Source organism: Xenia sp. Carnegie-2017, unplaced genomic scaffold, assembly GCF_021976095.1.
Source record: "Xenia sp. Carnegie-2017 unplaced genomic scaffold, XeniaSp_v1 HiC_scaffold_25, whole genome shotgun sequence".
NCBI classification, from domain to species: Eukaryota; Metazoa; Cnidaria; class Anthozoa; order Malacalcyonacea; family Xeniidae; genus Xenia; species Xenia sp. Carnegie-2017.
In genome coordinates, this window is record NW_025813488.1 from 7526013 (window position 1) to 7544903 (window position 18891).

General features: G+C 38.3%; 3 protein-coding genes across 6 annotated transcripts; 1 reads left to right on the forward strand and 2 right to left on the reverse strand.

Annotated features, from left to right (window-relative positions):
• Positions 1–292: 292 nt before the first annotated feature.
• Positions 293–1931, reverse strand: LOC124452807 (transcription factor Sp5-like). Its single transcript, XM_047003427.1, has 2 exons — positions 1691–1931; positions 293–1579 (listed from the first exon to the last, which is right to left on the reverse strand). The coding sequence occupies exons 1-2, from the start codon at positions 1736–1738 to the stop codon at positions 635–637; spliced, it is 993 nt and encodes a 330-aa protein (XP_046859383.1). The 5' UTR covers positions 1739–1931; the 3' UTR covers positions 293–634.
• A 3294-nt stretch (positions 1932–5225) lies between these two features.
• Positions 5226–10168, reverse strand: LOC124453017 (obg-like ATPase 1). Its single transcript, XM_047003699.1, has 16 exons — positions 9924–10168; positions 9774–9844; positions 9646–9657; positions 9380–9440; positions 9242–9308; positions 9097–9157; positions 8236–8327; positions 8133–8159; positions 7993–8049; positions 7838–7915; positions 7647–7744; positions 7477–7558; positions 7350–7408; positions 6658–6826; positions 6539–6589; positions 5226–5515 (listed from the first exon to the last, which is right to left on the reverse strand). Exons 1-16 carry the CDS (start codon positions 10118–10120, stop codon positions 5402–5404), a joined length of 1296 nt encoding a protein of 431 aa, XP_046859655.1. The 5' UTR covers positions 10121–10168; the 3' UTR covers positions 5226–5401.
• Positions 10169–12077: 1909 nt separating this feature from the next.
• Positions 12078–18850, forward strand: LOC124453016 (villin-1-like). 4 transcript variants are annotated; one of them, XM_047003695.1, is made up of 17 exons: positions 12078–12176; positions 12791–12865; positions 12966–13119; positions 13220–13294; positions 13369–13428; positions 13517–13594; positions 13680–13835; positions 13993–14103; positions 14164–14230; positions 14301–14427; positions 14756–14840; positions 15000–15243; positions 15317–15558; positions 16386–17102; positions 17410–17601; positions 17670–17756; positions 18552–18850. In XM_047003695.1, exons 3-17 carry the CDS (start codon positions 13045–13047, stop codon positions 18663–18665), a joined length of 2430 nt encoding a protein of 809 aa, XP_046859651.1. In that variant the 5' UTR covers positions 12078–12176; positions 12791–12865; positions 12966–13044; the 3' UTR covers positions 18666–18850. The 4 variants fall into 4 exon arrangements, with proteins under 4 accessions (XP_046859651.1, XP_046859654.1, XP_046859652.1 ...); XM_047003698.1 differs by having other exon boundaries at positions 12085–12176; positions 12817–12865; XM_047003696.1 differs by having other exon boundaries at positions 12092–12176; positions 12666–12865.
• Positions 18851–18891: the final 41 nt, after the last annotated feature.

Here is an 18891-nt window from a genome sequence, read left to right on the forward strand (position 1 = left end):
TTTGAAGTTCCATGAGTTCAAGAAGAATGAGGCCCGTGTAAGAATACTGAACAGTTGTCTGCCCACAAGCACTTTAATTTCATTCTGTTTAAGACTTCGAATTTTCTACTGAACACTTCTGGATATTATTGTCAATACCAATGAAGTACATTCATTAAACTAGGGGCAAAAAAATGACTAAATAAATACCCTAATGAAGAATATACTATGTATAAGTTTACACCTCACAAAATAAAGCTTAGATTCACAGATACCATGATAAAAATAAAGTAAATGAAAGATAAACAACGAGTCGAGATGAATCTTCTTTATTTTCTTCTACGAAAACTTTGCGTGAATTATTAACTATTTAAATATAACTTTCATTATAAACAAAGTAAAAATTTATCAAGTATTTTACAGAATTCATTTCATCCCCCTCGGGCAAATAACATTATATCATTCAATTATATACATGTCCACAATAAGCAGTGGCTTGCTGTCTCGTTAACATTGTATCGTATGATTCAAAGACAGACCTGAATCGGACAGGAGATTAAATTCCTGAAATTCGGTGTTGTACTGCAGTGACTACAGCCTTACGTTAAACGTTGACACCGAAAACACAATCTATCTTTTATTGTTTGATTAAATCTTAGCTTGTGACTTTCGGATCTTCAGAATTCTTAGTTTCAGTGGTTTGAAATTCTGCTTTCTCAACCCTTGTTTTGTTTTGATGCGTTTTTTGGTGTTTCCTAAGGTGATCACTACGCATAAATCGTTTACCACATTCGCTACACAAAAAGCGTTTCTCTCCGGTGTGCGTGCGTAGATGTCTTTGAAGTTCGTCAGAGCGCGTGAAACTCTTGCCACAAAACAACCAATGGCAAACAAAAGGTCTTTCACCGGAATGCCAACGTAGATGAGCTTTGAGATGAGAAGTCTTACCGTATACCTTACCACAACCCGGTATATGACAAATATGTTCTTTGCGCTTGTTTGGGTTGCCTGTATTTGCTGCGTTCACACAGTTCGGGCAACGGCAACGTCTACAACGTCTTGTGGCTGGAACTTGACTTGGCGTATACGCCAGATTAGAAAGAGGACTAACAGAAGACGAGACAGGAGTTAAAGAAGATGACCAACTAGGAATTGAGCTGTGTGGCATACGAGGTAGTGATTTCGTTGTTTCAACACTCCACCACGATAATCCTTTGCTGTCGTTTTTCCCGTAAGCAAGACCGTGTAATCCTTGTATTGGAGTACACGGATGGGTAATAGGAAAATACGGCAGTCCAGTGGCGGTACAAGGTGACGAGGCAATTTGAAATGCTGGTGGAAGTAAAGTTTTACCATGGTAATCTGTGAATGGTGTACAATGTCCTTCAGGAGGAGGTGTAAGTGGAAGATTTCTTTCCAAATAGCTGTAATGTGGTGTGACTGTAGGGGGAGGTTGAAGGAACAATTTCTCTCCCCCATAACATTGAGGTATCAGTTTACTTCGACAGTCTGCGCTGGCTTGATAGATGCTTGGTGTCTCTCCAATTCTGCTACAAGTCGCTGCCAGCATCGCCAAAGGAGATGGCTTCGCTGTGTATTCCTACAATAATGAAGAATTGAAAGCAATGAGCTAAGATGTATGCTAAATAATTTCACTTTCGCAAACTGTAGACAAATCCCAGATTGCCTAGCAGCAATAAGGAGTACTTACTCGTGGCAGTGGAACAAGCTCCGGTCTCGGTAGAATCACTGCGGCCATTATAAAGCGAGGTTCTTGTCTTTCGTGCCGTTCTTGTCGGAACGAGCGTCGCAGACGGAATGACAAAAATATTTCGAGGCGCAGCTTCTTTCAGCTGTCTCCTTGCAGACACTCATAATTGTTCAAAGGGCACCGCCATGCAATTAATAAGTGTAGGTGGTGCCCAAAGTTGAGAGGTGCTTAGTAAAATATGTTGTTATCGCAAATAAAGGCCTATTATGATATGATGATTTAGGCGGTCAGATAGGCGGCGAACTAATGACTAACAGCAAATGAGAGGGCATTTTATAATTGGATTCCATACATCAAAGCGATGCACGAAGAGCCGCCTCGCCTTCATTGGTTGCATCCATGTAAACAGGGCACACGTTATGATTCGCATGTCCATTATATTCGTCTCGCATTTACCGCCCAATGCTCAACACTTGTTTGAGGGGGTTGTCAGTCGAGAGCAAAGAGACCGCCCTATTAGAATAAGAAAGACCTCTCGCAAATCGGCTTTGTGTTACTAACAAAAGCATAACAATTACGAAGCTAATGTTCAACGTTTTTAGCGTTAGTATAGAAACAGCTCGACAATACGCCCGCTTTCATCTCGCCGAAGTGTGTTGAGGGATGAAAATTCATCATCCTCTTATCGCGGTTTGTGAAAGCAACGTACACGAACAAACAGCACTTGCCTTTATGGTTCCGATAATGGTCAATGATCGCAGAGACTATGTCAATATGTGCGCTGTTGTGGGAGAATGCTTGAACACTATAAGATTATTAAAGATATTCGAGACGTGTCATACCGGCAAGGTGCATACGAGTACAACAAAAACTAATTAAAAAGACCCGCCTTTCCATCCACCCCAACGCATGACGCTCAGATAATACTGTCAATCATTTAGGGTAATACTGCGCGCCTATAATAACCGGGCAGCAATTCGCTTTACGATGCAAAATGTAAAGAATATGCGATATTTACACGACAGCTCGTCTCAAATAATCGCATCGATATGCGAATTGTGTAATTACGAAAACATTAAAGAAACCACAATCAAGTAGGCGGTAACATCAAAGCACAACATCAATTTCGCCACTTGGACAATTAACGCGTAACTATGCATTAACGACTAAGAAATATTGATTAATATATCGTTTTGTTGTGTTTATTTGGAATATCCGAAGACGATTTCGTGCGAGAGAAGTGGCATAATGAAAATGCGCAGCAAAGTGAAATTTCCGTGAGCAAGACAAATCTTGTAAAGCAGCCAAAGAACAATAGTGAGCTCTTTAATCACAAGTGCAATGGCGCCAATAATACGCATCCAGCTAAGTTCGCTCAGTTGCTAAAATTAATACCTTCCAGAGACAAATAAAACTTTCGAAAATGGACAAAACGTCGACATTCCTTCTCTTTAGAGGTCTAACTGACGACTATCTCTGCCTAGAAGCACTCAACATCAACTCTGATCGCATCAACATCAACATACGATTCTATTGAAGAAAACCAAAAGCCTTGCGAGGATTATGCAAATCACGATTTAATCCTTAGGCTATATATGCAACAAAACAAGAAGCCGACATTTGTACTTTTGCGCAAAACGTATCAAGATGTTGCGATACCAGGACTATGTATGAAGAAAAATTCGCGTTCTATGAATTTAGGTATAGCATTTCAGCTGCATATTGGCATTCCTATGACTAAGCACTCGCCATTAGAGTTTCTACTGGAAGGTTTCCATAATGAATCTGTCCGAACAAGATGTGCAAATGCAAACCAATGTTAATTGGAGGGAAGCAAACTGCATATCTTAAATCAACACTGCAGATAGATAGAAAAGCAATATGTCCTAAATAATACCGCCTTCCGAAAGATGTCAGTAACAGTGTCAAACAAACACAACTTAACATGGATGTTGTTTTTATGGAAGCGGCGATCAAATTTGCCATTTGACGGACAGACAAATTTCCGCACAAGATCTTAGATCTAGTCCCATATGTTGCGCAGGCAATGGGCAGTGCAAAGACTGTTCTACCCGCTTTTCTACAAACACCACTGCTCCCTTAACTCGTCTGTGGTTCTTGCATGTAATGATGGAAATGATAGGAAAATGATAGAAACATCCAAATGATGTGAAAAATTCCCTTTATGGAAAGTGATGCGCGACAGTAAAATTATCGTAATAAGCTGGAATGACGTATATTCCATGCCATACGCACGAGAAATTCTTTCAGAGATTGGCAAAAGCTTTCTTTCCTCTCCTTTACTCTCTTCTGGAATGTATTTGTCTTCACTTCAAGAAGGCTAAGAGTACTTGCAATAACTCGTGTTCCGTTCAAAATGCGATCAATACCTTACGAACATCGAAATGACATTTCCGGGCTATCATATTCAGATAAATTAAACTGTCCACAACATGCCAATAACAACCCTCCGGCTTTACAGAGAAAAATACGCATTGAATTTTGGCTGCTGAAAGTACATATCCTCACGAAAACTATCTTTCACTTCTAAAGTCGCGTTGCCAGCTAAGAAACAGTGTAAAGCCTTTATAATATAAGATGGTAAAATGACCAGGAAAATTATTTTGTACGATCGGCAGAGAATTCACGCTAGGTGCTAATAGCGATTTAAATAGTATTACTCTAATCTTCCTAGCTAAACGAATGCTTTAATAACGAGAGATTAAACAACGGTTGGAGTTCCATCGCCATGTTTGTGCGTGAAATATCACAATGATAAATTGCTGAAACCGAAAGTGGAAGTCTTTAACAAGCATGCGCCTCGTAATGAACGCCTGTTTTAAAAAAAAAGGTGCTTTGACATTCTAGAATACAGTGGCCGCTGGTGTACATTTAACGGTTGCTAAGAGTGCTCTAACATTATGACTAAAAAGCTATAAGTGCACTTTCTTTCCTTTTTCCTGTCACGACAGGGTAATTGTTAGGTAATTAAGAGACTCTTTCTTTTCAATTAAAACGTGAAAGAAACTGTAAGAAACTCAGTTTCGCACTTGAAATAGAACGATCACTCGATAAAAAAAAACCCAGTCTGAAAGTCTGCGAATGGTTGTCATTAAGTTTAAAAGACGCTTTTATTGGTCAAAGATCTTTTTTCTATAAACAGACTGTAAAGCACGCGTCAATCTATTGGTCGACGCCTTGTAAAACGCGCGGATTATGCAAACGTTGTGCAGAAATCTGACCACAGAAAGCTTGCTTCGATAGCTTGCATCATGTGGCTAAAACTATTAAAAATATCCTGAAGTTAACATGTCTATAATCTAAGACGGCATCTCGGAGTCTACGTTTATCGCAAACATGTTTGATAAACACAAATTGTAACATAGACAATCCAGAGCATACAATGCATCGCCATATGTTCAAGGTAATTATAGGTGCAACTGGAGATGCCGATCGATTCTTGGGCGAAATAGCAAACCGTCTTCATTTTTGTCATTTTTGTTTAAAAATTTATTCCCAAGAAACGACACATAAGTAGCATGAAATTGACGAGTTTAATGCGCACGCGAGTCGATTCTCAGCGCTTGAAAGTGGATGGTCATAATTGATCACCTAAACTTAAAATTCTATTTATTGTCTAGATGAAGTTAGGTGTGTACCGTGGTAAAATTCAGCCATCAACAAAACGTCCACAGATCGCTTTCATCGACGCTATTTCTTTCCTTTCTTATCAGTCAGTCCAGCACCGGCGTTAAATTTAAAGAATATGACATCACCGTCATGTACAACATAGTTTTTCCCTTCTTGACGATATTTGCCAGCCGCCTAGTAAAAAGAAAAGGAAAAGAAAGCAGTCGTATAACTAGATATACGAGGGGATAGTGCAAAGTTTCAAAAAAAACACAGCCTTCTGACTTGGAATTTGAATCAGTCATAAAATGTTTCGCACATTCATTTCATTTTAATTTTTATACATTTAATTTTAATTCATTAACGACAAGGCGAACATCCATCGACGTTATGGCGAATAAAAACATTTTTGATGAATCCTATCACAAGCTATAGTCTCGTCTTGATGTTGTCCACGATTTTAGTAAGCAAATTTCTTTTTGTCCACGATGTAATGTCTATAGTTGTGTATTGACCATTTTACTTTTACACATGGTGAAGGCACACCAGTTTACATATATTTATAACTTGACCAAGCTATAGTCTAAAGGACCACTTGTTGTCCACGGTGTAATGTCTATAGTTGTGTATTGACTACTTTACTTTTACACATGGTGGGGGCACACCAGTTTACATATATTTATAACTTGACCAAGCTATAGTCTAAAGGAACACTTTTTGTCCACGGTGTAATGTCTATAGTTGTGTATTGACTACTTTACTTTTACACATGGTGGGGGCACACCAGTTTACATATATTTATAACTTGACCAAGCTATAGTCTAAAGGACCACTTGTTGTCCACGGTGTAATGTCTATAGTTGTGTATTGACTACTTTACTTTTACATATGGTGAAGGCACACCAGTTTACATATATTTATAACTTGACCAAGCTTTAGTCTAAAGGACCACTTGTTGTCCACAGTGTAATGTCTATGGTTGTGTATTGACTACTTTACTTTTACACATGGTGGGGGCACACCAGTTTACATATATTTATAACTTGACCAAGCTATAGTCTAAAGGACCACTTGTTGTCCACGGTGTAATGTCTATGGTTGTATATTGGCTACTTTGCTATAATGAACGGTGGGGCATGCCAAAACCGTCGTAAAATTTACAATCTTTGTCATCTATTGAATTATTGCCCCTACTCATATGTAGTTGAAGATGATTACCTTCACGGCATTTTCATTTCCCAATTCCTTTAAATCATCAAACTTCATCACCTACATACACAAGAAACGCGTTTTTACTCATACATTAACATAAGAAACGGTAACCACGACAGTTCTACCTCAGCCATTATAAATCCTTTCTCGAAGTCCGTATGAATCCTTCCCGCAGCTTGTGGTGCTTTCGTTCCTTTTTGTATGGTCCAGGCTTTAACTTCATCCTTGCCAGCAGTAAAGAAATATTGCAATTGCAACGTCTTGAAACCAGTGACAATGATTTTCTCTAACGCGCTAGGGAAGACAAATGAACTAATGAGTAGGCAAGAAGAATGGGCTCTAGTGGCAAAGTTGTCACAGATATTCACGACATTTTTAAGGAATTTTGACAAATGGCGTAATGTTTGTGAACTTGTGATACGGCGGGCTATATTTCTTTAAAACCATTTGTCGAACAACATGTTTCAATTTAAAATCAAAAACTAATCCTTCACAGGGACGACAAGGTCATTATATTAGGAAATCAGAGTTCACTACACTGTGGTAAACTTAAGGCATACTGGGGCAAATGCCCCACAAGTTATACAGTTTAAAAAATGGAGATGTTGATCCAAGGGAAACATGACTGTAGAATTGGTAAGTACTCCAAATTCGGTCTCATTTCGTGCGACGAAAAAGTTCACCAATAATGAACGGGTTTTCTTAAAGCATTCCAGGTAATTTCAGAGTTCTCCAGTTACAAAGGGGGGATGTCGCGAGGGTGGATTATTAAAAATTTCACATCTACATGCAGGACTAGTGAGAGTTATTAAAATACCTGGATGTTTTTTGTTCTTTTAAGAAAGCTTCGCGATCATCGTCTGGCATATCTAGTAACTAAAAAAATTCTCAATGAGAACATTCATCATCATCAAACGACCATGATGAATAAACTGTGACTCTACTTTGGATTCAAATGCTCCACTAAAGGGAATGAGCAAAGCACCAGGATCCCTAGCATCAACCCACTCCTTGATCTTTAAAAGCCTAAGCAAGAAAATAAACCAGATTTCAACCAACTTTTTCACTAGTCTTTACGATGGTATTTTTTTAAAGAACGCAACATCTAATGTACCATTTATTTTTCTTGCGAATGTAATCCTTTTCTGAAAGATTGACCAGGTATATGACAGGTTTCGAAGAAAGCAACAGATGTTTGTTAAGCACTTCGATCTGGTGAAGAGAATGTGGAAAGGTTAGATATGAAAATTCCGATTTCATTCTAAAGGGCAACAACACCCAATATTTCACTTATTTTTTACTCACTTCATTAGCGTTCCACACGCCAAATCTAACATCTTTCTTCTCTTCAGCAACCAAGTCACGGATTTTTTTCAAGATTTCCTGCAGTACGTCAAGAAATGAACGCGCTTCAGAAAAACTACTCGCGTTATTCCAGTTGGTATTTGAAAAAAACTTACAAACTCTGCTTTGGCCTTTTTATCACCACCTCTTAACGCATTTCTCTCCATACTTTCCTAAGAACACACACAAACATATTCACGTGTGATGTTTTCGTTTCGAGAAAGACAAAAAAAGCAAACAAAATAACAACACACACCATTCTAGTTGTGAGGAATTGCTCGTCCTAGAAAAGGGACAGTTATAGTGTTATAACGAAAAGGTGATCAATATTTGCACAGTTCGGTCAGTTTATCAAACACCTTTTTACGTAATTCTTCTGATATTATTTCCAAATCTCGAACAGGATTCACATCATCTTCGACATGGATGACGTCATCATCGTCGAAGGCTCCTTTAAGAGCAAATCTTGCAATGAAGGTATTTTTCACGGTATTACGTACGTATAGTAAGCACACGTTCACGCATTTGTCTTTTTAGGGGGATTATATCATACAACGCAATTGCTAGGCTGATGATTGGTTTGCATGATGTATGTAGCTAATAACTGATTGCATTAATTGCTGGACAATAGAACATCTCTATGAAAGATTCAAGCATAGCAAACATTTTCAATGAGTGACAAAGGTTTAATAAACATTATGTGGCTGCATGTTTGTAAATGTAGATCGTGCAGGTTGGTATAGTCCTGAGAAGGACTGTTTTTGTTGTTGTTGACTGACGTTTCGACAACCTTAGTGGTAGTCATCTTCAGAGTCAAATGAGGAGCAAACGTCAGTCAATAACAACAAAAACAGTCCTTCTCAGGACTATACCAACCTGGACGATCTACATTTACAAAACATGTAATGATACTCCTGGGTTCAAACCATTTACTTTATCACATGGCTGATCAATACTTTGGCACACACCTCTCCTCGACATATCACACTTTGTTGCACAATTATCTATGACTAAATTCACACTTCAGCAAGCACCTTCTTATGATAAATTACACCATTGCACAAACTTTGCTAAGACTATGTACATGATGGCATATGATTTTCTTCGATTGATGATATTACAAAATGTATTTCTTCATGACCAACTGCAAAGCATCAGTCATCACCAATGGATGACTACATAAGAAGACCATGTACAACACAAGAACTTGATATACTTACTAACAACATGAAACAATGCATCGCATGCTGATATATGTGATAAAAATGCATTTCCCAGACCCTAAAATGAAACGAACAAATACTTAATGCTCACTTTCTCAAATATACACACCAACAGTCAAACACAAGTTAACATGCTCCTTGCCTTGCCTTCGGATGCTCCTTTCACAAGACCAGCAATGTCTGTGACCAGAAGAAATGCAGGTACTTTACTGTAACGATTTAAGCATTTTTGCATAAAAAAATTGGTTATTATACACCTGTGGAAATTATATGCCTTCACCTTGCAGGTTTATGATGTTGACACAACCAATCATATCTCTCATCAGGAACAGGCACACGGCCTACAAAAATATTTAATATTGTCTTAAAAGTTCAAACTCATATCAATGATTATGAAAGTTGATCAAAAAATATGAGGTGAACTACTGAGCCCCTACATTCAATGACTCTTCGACTTTTTATCAATAATTTAAGCCACATAACGCCATATGAAGCTTTTTCAAGTATTATTCACAAGGTAAACAGTTCAACTTGACAATTACTTACTTTCATTTGGATCTAAATCAGAAAACAAAAAAAATCCCACTTCAATAGCCGTTTCAGCACCAGCATAAACTATTTAGTAAACAATAATTTGCAAGTACACCATAAAATTAAATATAGTATTACCATACCTATTGTACAAAACGGGAAATTTTCAGCATTTGCCGCGCTTTTTGTAAGCACATTAAAAAACGTGGACTTCCTAAAGTATTTCAGAAATAACACGGGTTGCTCTTATAATGCATACCACAAAATTTCAAACAAAGAGCGGTCAACCATACCCTACATTCGGCAATCCAACAATACCACATTTTAAAGAAGTACCAATCCTGCCCAGTAGAGGAGTGGTTTTCGTCTCTTCTTTCTTTTTAGGAGGCATCTTTCCTTGACGTATGCTACAATTCAACTGCAAAAGGACTTTGATATTACCTACAAAGACTTTCGATCGTGCACGTATCGAGGGTACAATTAAATTCATTCATCGAACGTCAGCCATTTTACACCCGATTCACTACACGAGGTCGAAAATTGCTACGCGTAAAATCCGCAAGAAATGTCTTTGTTCTCTTAAGTTCACTGCAAAATCCATGTAAACCCTTTTGAAGAATGGAAAGGTGAAATAGTCCTTTATTACTCTAAATATCCTGGTTCCAATGGTGTGTTCATTGTTATACTGCATACTGATAAGCTTTAACATTATAGGAAGGCTTTTGAAATCTACATATGGTGTAATGGTGTTTTTTCAACTTTGAAAGTAGTGCATTTGACAATAATGGTGCTTCAACATTGTTTAAACATCCAGGACAGAGCCAGCACACAAGTTTGGTCATGCTCTCTGCTGAACATTCAAGACTATAAAGACATACTGGATACTCAACAAATCCCATAGTAATGTTTGGAAAGAAGAGATTGGCTGTTGAGTCTATGATATGATGATAAAACAAAACCATAAAATAAAGCTTTCACAGCTTTCACAGCGAATGCATTATATGACATTTACTAAATTAGGTAAGTTGCATCTAATTTAAATGCAAAGATGGAAATGTGGGTATCAGCAAAGGCAAATTCATAAGAATAGTCCATATATCATAGGCACATTGTTTGCACTACTGAAGTTGACCTAACGCTTAGGATAACTGTACTTTATGCATATGTTCATCAAAACTTAATTTTCCACAAATGTTCTACAGTTCAAGAGTTTACCAAACAAAAATTCTACACTAATCAATAAGAATTTAATGGAGTTATTCTAATCATCAAATTACACTGCAATTGCAATGTACAATTGTCCAAAAGTTTACAAAAATTTCGCTTATTCTTGATGAAATTTTGGTCTTGTTAATAACATGTACATTGCAGGCCCCAGTATTCCAAGACTAATGATCGAAAACACAGAAACTGCTTGAACAGGACTCTAGGTAAAATATCAGAAACAGTTCATTAATAAATTCACATTATTACTTATAATTTGCAACATTTTAGGAAAGTTACTTTATAAAGTCGCAATTAACATACGGGCATCGATTGCTTTGCTTCAGCCTGAGACGTGGCAAGACGTCGAAATATCATCCTGGATGAAAAGTATCTTGTTGCTTGAAACATTTTCATTGTACTGCGATATTATCTGTGTTTACTTTAAGCGTTACAAACAGTTACAGCGAGTTTATTCCAAATTTTCAATATGGCGTCCGAATTACTGTTTCACGGTCTCTAACCATCATTCCTTGCGGTCTTCAATAACGCATTTTGAATTTCCTGGCCAAATATGCATATTGCTGATTCATCGCCAAAATTTCGTCCATTAAATTTCAACCAATCATGCCAGGAATATTTAGCCAATGGCATTTCAGTGTAACAAATTGTCAGTTGTCTGGCAGGCGAATACAGCAGGCACTGGATAAGACAATCAGAAAAGAAAACAAAGTGCTGCCTTTGCTAGAAATATCTCACAATCACCCATGCAAAATAATTGTTACTGTCATATCAACTCACATTTAACATTGTAAGGTTCAGACAATTATCACAAATTATTTCAATCGTTATTTCGTTAATTTGACTGAGACAATTGGTAAATGCTCAGCCTCGAATGGCCACATTGAAGCGAAACAAACATTAGTACAAGTGAAATCATAGGCATTATCTCCACAATAGCACGTTATTTTTATATACGGCAGAAAAGCTGCAAGTAGCAACGCCTCTCGAGTTTCTCAAACTGATCAACGCGCAATTTTTCAAATTAGCAAGTGAGCAATCCGATCATAACTTACATACACTCAAGCATATCGAATGTTGAAAACAACGTCAAAGAACATTTATTTTTGCTTAGAAACTTTCACATGTGGTTGCAACGTGAGTGATTGCATTTCTTCAATCCCATTGGTTACTTTCTTTCCATATACGGCGAAAGCGTTGTCCTGGGAATGTGTATAAATTAAGCTTATGTGTTGTTGGGGGGCGCTGTCTTTGTCAAAATTCTAATTCTAAATACATTATATATATAATATTCGAGAGTTAATACTTCACTAGGGTGAAAGGTGAGTGCATTTCTTATACAAAATGAATAAAAACATACATTCAAAACAATATTTAATCGGTAAAAAGCATATTTTATTCATGTCATGAGTTGTTCGTGTTTAGTTCAATAAGTACATACTTAATATATTTTGTACAATCGAGCAGTTCACAAAATTTCTCTGTTTAGTCCATAGCATTATGCGTTATTATAAATTATATATATCATAAACGCTGGACGACTAGATGCAGTTGCTGTGTTTATTAGTTTGATTCAACATGACTTGTCATTTGATATCAAAGTAATAATACATAATCCTTATACTTTACAATGAGCAATCTGTTGAATATATAAGCACACATGTAAGTTCAAACTTTCAATCGATTGGCATGTATATGTCATATTGATAATCGTGTTAAATGCCTTGGTATTTTCCAACCCGTGGAAGAGAAGCGTCGTTCTGTTTTGTGAGAATATTTTAGGTCAGGTCAATATGTACTTGTTTACCCAGAATATTTGAAAGTTTCCCATGCTGAGAGGATATGAAAATAAGAATTTTAGCGCGATGGGAGGAACCTAACGTAGGATAGAAACGACACTACAGCCCTAACGTCGATAAAACTTCATAATTTACAATTAAGAGACGAAGAAAGTGTTTATAGGCGTCAAAGAGTGCTTGAAGCTTGCTCAAATATCCACACGCCTACGCAGGTTAGAAACGGTGGTTTTACATGACTACTTGAATTGCTAATAAGATCGAACAATCAGTTTGTGTTATGCAAATACATCTTTCTCTGTTATACCTTTCTAGAACAATTCAAAAATTCAGACGAAGTATTGTCTCGAAACTTCAACGTCTTTGTATCATTCCTAACTTCAGTGTTCGGAAAATGCCTTTGGTCGTCGATCCTGCGTTTCATGGAGTAAAAGAGAAGCCAGATGGAATACATATATGGCGGATCGAGGTTTGTTAATACAAGGTTTTAATTACATGAAGAATGCACTTGATCGCGTAATTTCCATTTTTCGCGAGGCGACTTAATTATTACTATACAAATGTTGCAGCAAATGCAAGTGGTTGCTCTCGACAAGAATGAATACGGACATTTTCATACGGGAGATTCGTACATCTTACTTTACGTTAGTTGTAGTTGCAATTTTGAAAGAAATGCAAACGTACATCCTCGTAAACGGTCGTCTTTTTTTGTGTGCAGAAAAACAAAAGATCCAAGGAATACAACGTTCATTTTTGGCTTGGAAAAACCACATCGAGGGTACGGAAAACAAGGCTTTTATTTGTACATTCGTACACATAGAGTCAATGTACACTTGAAGGGTAGTAATTACGTTACGTCGTCGTAGGATGAAGCTGGTACAGCAGCAATCAAAGCAGTAGAGCTGGATGACTGTCTCAGTGGAATTCCTGTACAATATAGAGAGGTGATTTGAACTTTATTTCTGCCCCCCCCCCCGTCATCGAAATACTATATTTTCATCAAACTAAAGCCAGTCGTGTGCCTTACAGGTTCAAGAGCACGAAAGCAAGAAGTTTCTATCTTACTTTAAAAATGGCATCCAGTATCTGAAAGGTGGCGTCGCAACCGGCTTCAAAAATGTCGAGAAGGAAAACATTCAAAGGTTATTGCAAATCAAAGGTGGATTTCACCCACGAGTTTATACAGTTGAGTATTCAACAGTTTTCATCGTCGCTCTTTAAAATGTCAATGATTCGCCGAAATCTCATCTCGTCCAGTCTTTTGGCAGATGTTTTGAATAAGAAAATTGCCTTCATATTGTTTATTATGTTTAAATTTCGATTAAAACACACACGGTTACAGGTGCCTTGTGAAGCGTCTTCAATGAATGATGGCGATTGTTTTATCTTGGATCTCGGTGGAGAACTGATTATGTGGTCTGGAGAACATGCGAACCGTAGAGAGAGAATCAAGGTTGGTGAAACAACATAGTCCTTACTTGAGATCAAACGTGACGTCATTGTTACCGTTTAGGCAAGTGAAGTGATGAGGCAGATTAGAGATGAAGAACGTGGAGGCAGAAGTGGTCTCTTTTTTGTCGGTAAGATAATGACTTTCGCACCTGATTTAGGCGAAAAAAAACATATTTGATGTATCTATTTACGACCCAGAATCTGGCGAAGATTCACAAACGTCCCATAAGTTCTTTGAAATCGTGGGTAGCCCTCAAGATGTGAAAGACGCCAGTGAAGGAGGAAGCGACACAAAAACACAAAACGCGCCGATTTCTTTGTACAGGTGAATAGAAAAGCATGCATGTACAAATGTTAGAACAACTAAATCTGCCAGTCAAATACATCCACGTCAAAAAAATACGAAGCTTTTCACTCTGTGGCACTGTATAGGTATGAATAGAAAGGAGCACTTTGCTGTGCAACTTGTTGATGTATAATTGATAAGATTACTGGCTGCCGTTTCATCATTCCAGAAAATGCTACTTCCTGCCTGTCTCACTATTCTAATCAAACGCGTAATATGATATGCGTGGCACGAAAAAATTCGATGAAGTGGCCCTATTGTATTGGGCCTCGATACTAAGACTGTGGTTTTCCTGATTATTTTACAGAGTTACAGACTCGACAAGAGATGGTAAAGTTGTCATGGAGAAGGTAGCAAATGCGCCACTCGAGCAAAAAATGCTCGATGCAAAGGTAGACGATCGCTTAAAAATTTTTATTCGTAGCAATATAGTAGTGCTGACCACCGGAGCCAGTGGGCTGGAGATGAACAAAGCCCCCCCCCCGAGTTTCAGCCCAAAACTACTATTATTGATCTTTACGGTCACGCGTGTTTCTTCGCGTCATCTCCAGGATTGTTTCATTGTGGATGCTGCTGAAAACGGAGTGTTTATCTGGGTTGGAAAGCAAGCAAGCATTGTCGAAAGAAGAAGTGCCATGCTAAAGGCGGAAGGTTATATCACAGCTAAATCCCTTCCTCAATGGACACCCGTGACGCGAGTGATTGAAGGAGCTGAGACGGTGTTATTCAAAGCGGCGTTTTCCAAATGGAATTACGAAGTGCCAAAAAACGCTCTTAGCCCCGGCGCAACGTCTGGTATGGCAACCATAATGAACCATTTTTATAATTTTTAATGAAGACAATTCAACAATTGACGCTTTTCTGTCAGGTCGAGGAATCGCCAGCAGCGTCGTCAATAAGTTCGACGTCAGCGCCATGCATAAAAGCGCCCGTGAGGAAGCTTCCATGCCCGATGATGCTCGGGGTTCTATTCAAATATGGAGGGTGGAAGATTACGAGCTGGTCGACTGGCCAAAAGACAGATATGGAATATTCTTTCAAGGAGACAGTTACGTCATTTTGTACACATACGGGAAGTTAAACGACAGATACATTATCTACTACTGGCTGGTAAGTTTAAAAAGAACTACTTACCGACGTGCAAATAGTTTAATACGGTACATTGATATGCAAAGGCGTAGCAGCACAACTGGAGACCCGTGGTAAAAATATTACAAGCCCCCCCCCCTACGATAACCATATTAAAAACTAAAAACAACCACATCTGGTATGATTTCGCTTTCAAGCCTTTAATTTTTTGTTCGTAAGTTCAAGATGAGCAATTTTTCTTGTTTTAATCCACAGTATAATGATAATCTTCTAATCTGACAGGGCCCCCCTTAGCCCAAGGGGCCCGTGGATTCCCCACTCAGAGTCCATAGTAGTTACGTCACTGTTGATATGCCAAAACATGAAATGTTACTTACACAAATTTAATAAATCAGTGGATCCTCTTCATGCAAGTAGAGTCTCGCATCAGCAGCTGTCCATTAAGTAAAGCAATCATTGACGTGAATGATAATAACCACTATCTAACATTACTAGACAAATCCTGAACAGTTCTTTTGACTGCCTGTGTACATGCATGCCTTCTTTTCATAAATCTTCTTAGCTCATTTTTATCAATATACAAACAGTAACATTGTGAGTGACTTTACAGTAAACTACGCTGGACTAGAGAATATTTTCACTCCTTACCAACCATAGAATAACTCTGCCAGCAGTTGTCGTTGGTAGTTTTGGTTGCTTTCACTTTTTTCACAAGTGTATGAAAACCAGCATTTTTGTACATAATGCAACACCGGAACGCTTCAGCATTAATGTACTAAAATATTCACAAGATGAAGTACTTGTAACAAATGAAATTGAAATTTCATACCGAAACCTTTTTGTGTTAGGGTCTTGACAGTACTCAAGATGAGCAAGGTGCCGCGGCATTACTTACTACGAAACTTGATGACAAATTTGAAGGCCAGCCCGTGCAGCAACGTGTTGTACAAGGTCAAGAACCCGAACATTTCCTGCGCATACTCAAAGGGAATATGATAGTGAAACGTGGTGGAAGATCTAAGGGGGCAGCGACCGTAAATGAAGCAGAAGAACAAGGAGGAACTGTTCATTTGTACAAAGTACGCGGCACAAATAACTGGAATGTACGATGCATCCAGGTCGACCTGACCGCTACATCACTCAACAGTAACGATGCATTCATTCTTGTCAACCCGCGTGGATCCTACGTGTGGTGCGGAAAACGCGCGAGTGGTGACGAGCGAGAGTTTGCCAAAGAAGCCACGAAAATGATCTCGGAATCGGCAAAGCGATATGAGCTCGTGATGGAAGGGCAAGAACCGCAAGCATTCTGGGATGCCTTGGGCGGGAAGAAAGAATACGTGTCATCTCCCAAAGATGATTCGACGATGGACGATAGACCACCACGACTTTTTCATTGCTCAAACGATAAAGGATACTTTTATGCGGAGGAGGTGTTTGATTTTACCCAAAGTGATCTCGAGGAAGATGACGTGATGATAATGGACACATTTAGAAATGTCTACTTGTGGCTTGGCAAAGATTGCAATGAGACTGAGAAAAAAGAAGGCTTACTTACTTTGCAGGTGAGTCGCGTACCTGTTTCGAGAGTTTTTATCCGTAAGTACACAATTGAATACGTGTGTATATGAATGTGGGTGCAACCGTACAAATTTGAGATGTTTTACCGCGAACTGTCCTTGAAAACTACTATTTTACTAAAGTTTGTGATGTAATGCTTTAAGTAAAGATTTTAATTTAGTCATTTGATATTTGCACTAAAAACAGTGCGATAATATGTCGTGTCGTAAACAGCTCAAACAGTTCAACTATCTTTTCCAAACGTTTACGTGCTAATCTGCCTTCCTTGCTTTTGTTAATTTTCATCTTTAGAAATACGTGAATAGTTGTAATGACGGTCGTGATGCTAACAAAGTGAACTTGCTAGTGGTGAAACAAGGTCACGAGCCGATTGGATTTACCGGTTGGTTCCCATCGTGGGACTCCGAGAAAGCCACGCATGGCAAAAGCTTCGAGCAACTTAAACAAGAGCTCAGTGGATCTGGAGTGACGAGCGTTGACGACGTAAGTATTGGAAAAAGTTGACGAATACGGCCACATGCGGCAAGTCTAAAGAGAGTAATTTATTTTAGGCTTTGAAGATTTATAACAAAAAATACTCCCTCGAAGAACTCAAGAGAAATCCACCACCTGAAGGAGTAGATCCTTGTCATAAGGAGGTGAGAATTTCAATGCATTATACTTCAAGTAAGAACTGTTCATAAGGGACTGGGACGATGACGGTAATCCTTGTCAGAATCAAGAAAGCGGAAATTTCATTGCGTTATGATCTTTAATTGAAAACTGTGTGTCTTGGGGCGAAGATGATTATGAATCCTCTAGCCTCAGTAGTATCATAGTGCTAAGATTCCGCTTTAACAGGGAAGATTTATGAGAAAATGAGGTTTTCATTTGCGGAAAAAGATATTTTTAAATTAAGTGATGAAGTTGTCAGAGGTTTCACAACTTAGGAGGTAGCGATTGATTGCAATTGTAAGCTGCCTGCGTTCGGGCTAGTTCATGCACGTGAAGCGCGTCAACTTGAGATTTTTGGATCTTCTTTCGGGTTTTTTTATTTCTTTCTAATGGGAAGTGTTGAATGGAGCGAGTTGTGTGAAAAAAGAGTCAATACCTATTCTCGTTAAATAAACTCCTTAGTTTCGATATTTTCCCATGGTTAGATATCAATTTAGTGTTTTCTAGCGTTCCATATTTGTCTTAAAAACATTTCCGTCACAGTGGAACCAGCATGAGAACATTTAAGGGTAAAAGTGGGCAGAAAATACTCCATTCCCGACAAACATCCAGTCACGACTTGTCCTAATTAGTTTCGCTTTATACAATTCCTAAGAATGTAATAATAAGAACAATGAATAACAGAGATTTAGCCGCTGGAGCCCCGAGATTGCAATCTCAAAAAAACTGCTTCGGACATGAACCAAAAATATATGACGTCAACTGCTATTTCGTTGCAGCGTTTTCTAAGCAATGAAGAATTCCAACGTGTGTTCAAGATGACGATTGAAGCTTTTAATAAGCTATCACTATGGAAACAAGGACAGGCGAAAAAAAGCGTCGGTATATTTTGACTGTCTGACAGTAGAGAAAAATTGTTGAGTAGTTTAATGTTGTCAATGTACATGCGCGGTTATTGGTGTTAGCAATTCGGACTGTGTAATGTGGTTGAATGTTTACACTATTTTAGACTTCACTTGGCCTGATATGTTTGTCTATAATCTCTAGACAGCTATTTATAGATCGTTTCGAGCAACAATATGTGTATGTGTGCGTGAAATTATTCATCTGTTAATTGTA

Coding starts and splice junctions, on each gene's coding strand:
- LOC124452807 (XM_047003427.1), bottom strand. CDS start 1,738: ATGGCCGCAGTGATTCTACCGAGACCGGAGCTTGTTCCACTGCCACGA. Junction 1,580..1,690: donor AGCTTGTTCCACTGCCACGA/GTAAGTACTCCT, acceptor TCATTATTGTAG/GAATACACAGCGAAGCCATC.
- LOC124453016 (XM_047003695.1), top strand. CDS start 13,045: ATGCCTTTGGTCGTCGATCCTGCGTTTCATGGAGTAAAAGAGAAGCCA. Junction 14,104..14,163: donor ACCGTAGAGAGAGAATCAAG/GTTGGTGAAACA, acceptor GTTACCGTTTAG/GCAAGTGAAGTGATGAGGCA. Junction 14,841..14,999: donor AAAAAATGCTCGATGCAAAG/GTAGACGATCGC, acceptor CGTCATCTCCAG/GATTGTTTCATTGTGGATGC.
- LOC124453017 (XM_047003699.1), bottom strand. CDS start 10,120: ATGAATTTAATTGTACCCTCGATACGTGCACGATCGAAAGTCTTTGTA. Junction 8,328..9,096: donor TGCATTGTTTCATGTTGTTA/GTAAGTATATCA, acceptor TTGCTCTTAAAG/GAGCCTTCGACGATGATGAC. Junction 7,916..7,992: donor AAAAGGCCAAAGCAGAGTTT/GTAAGTTTTTTT, acceptor GACGTACTGCAG/GAAATCTTGAAAAAAATCCG.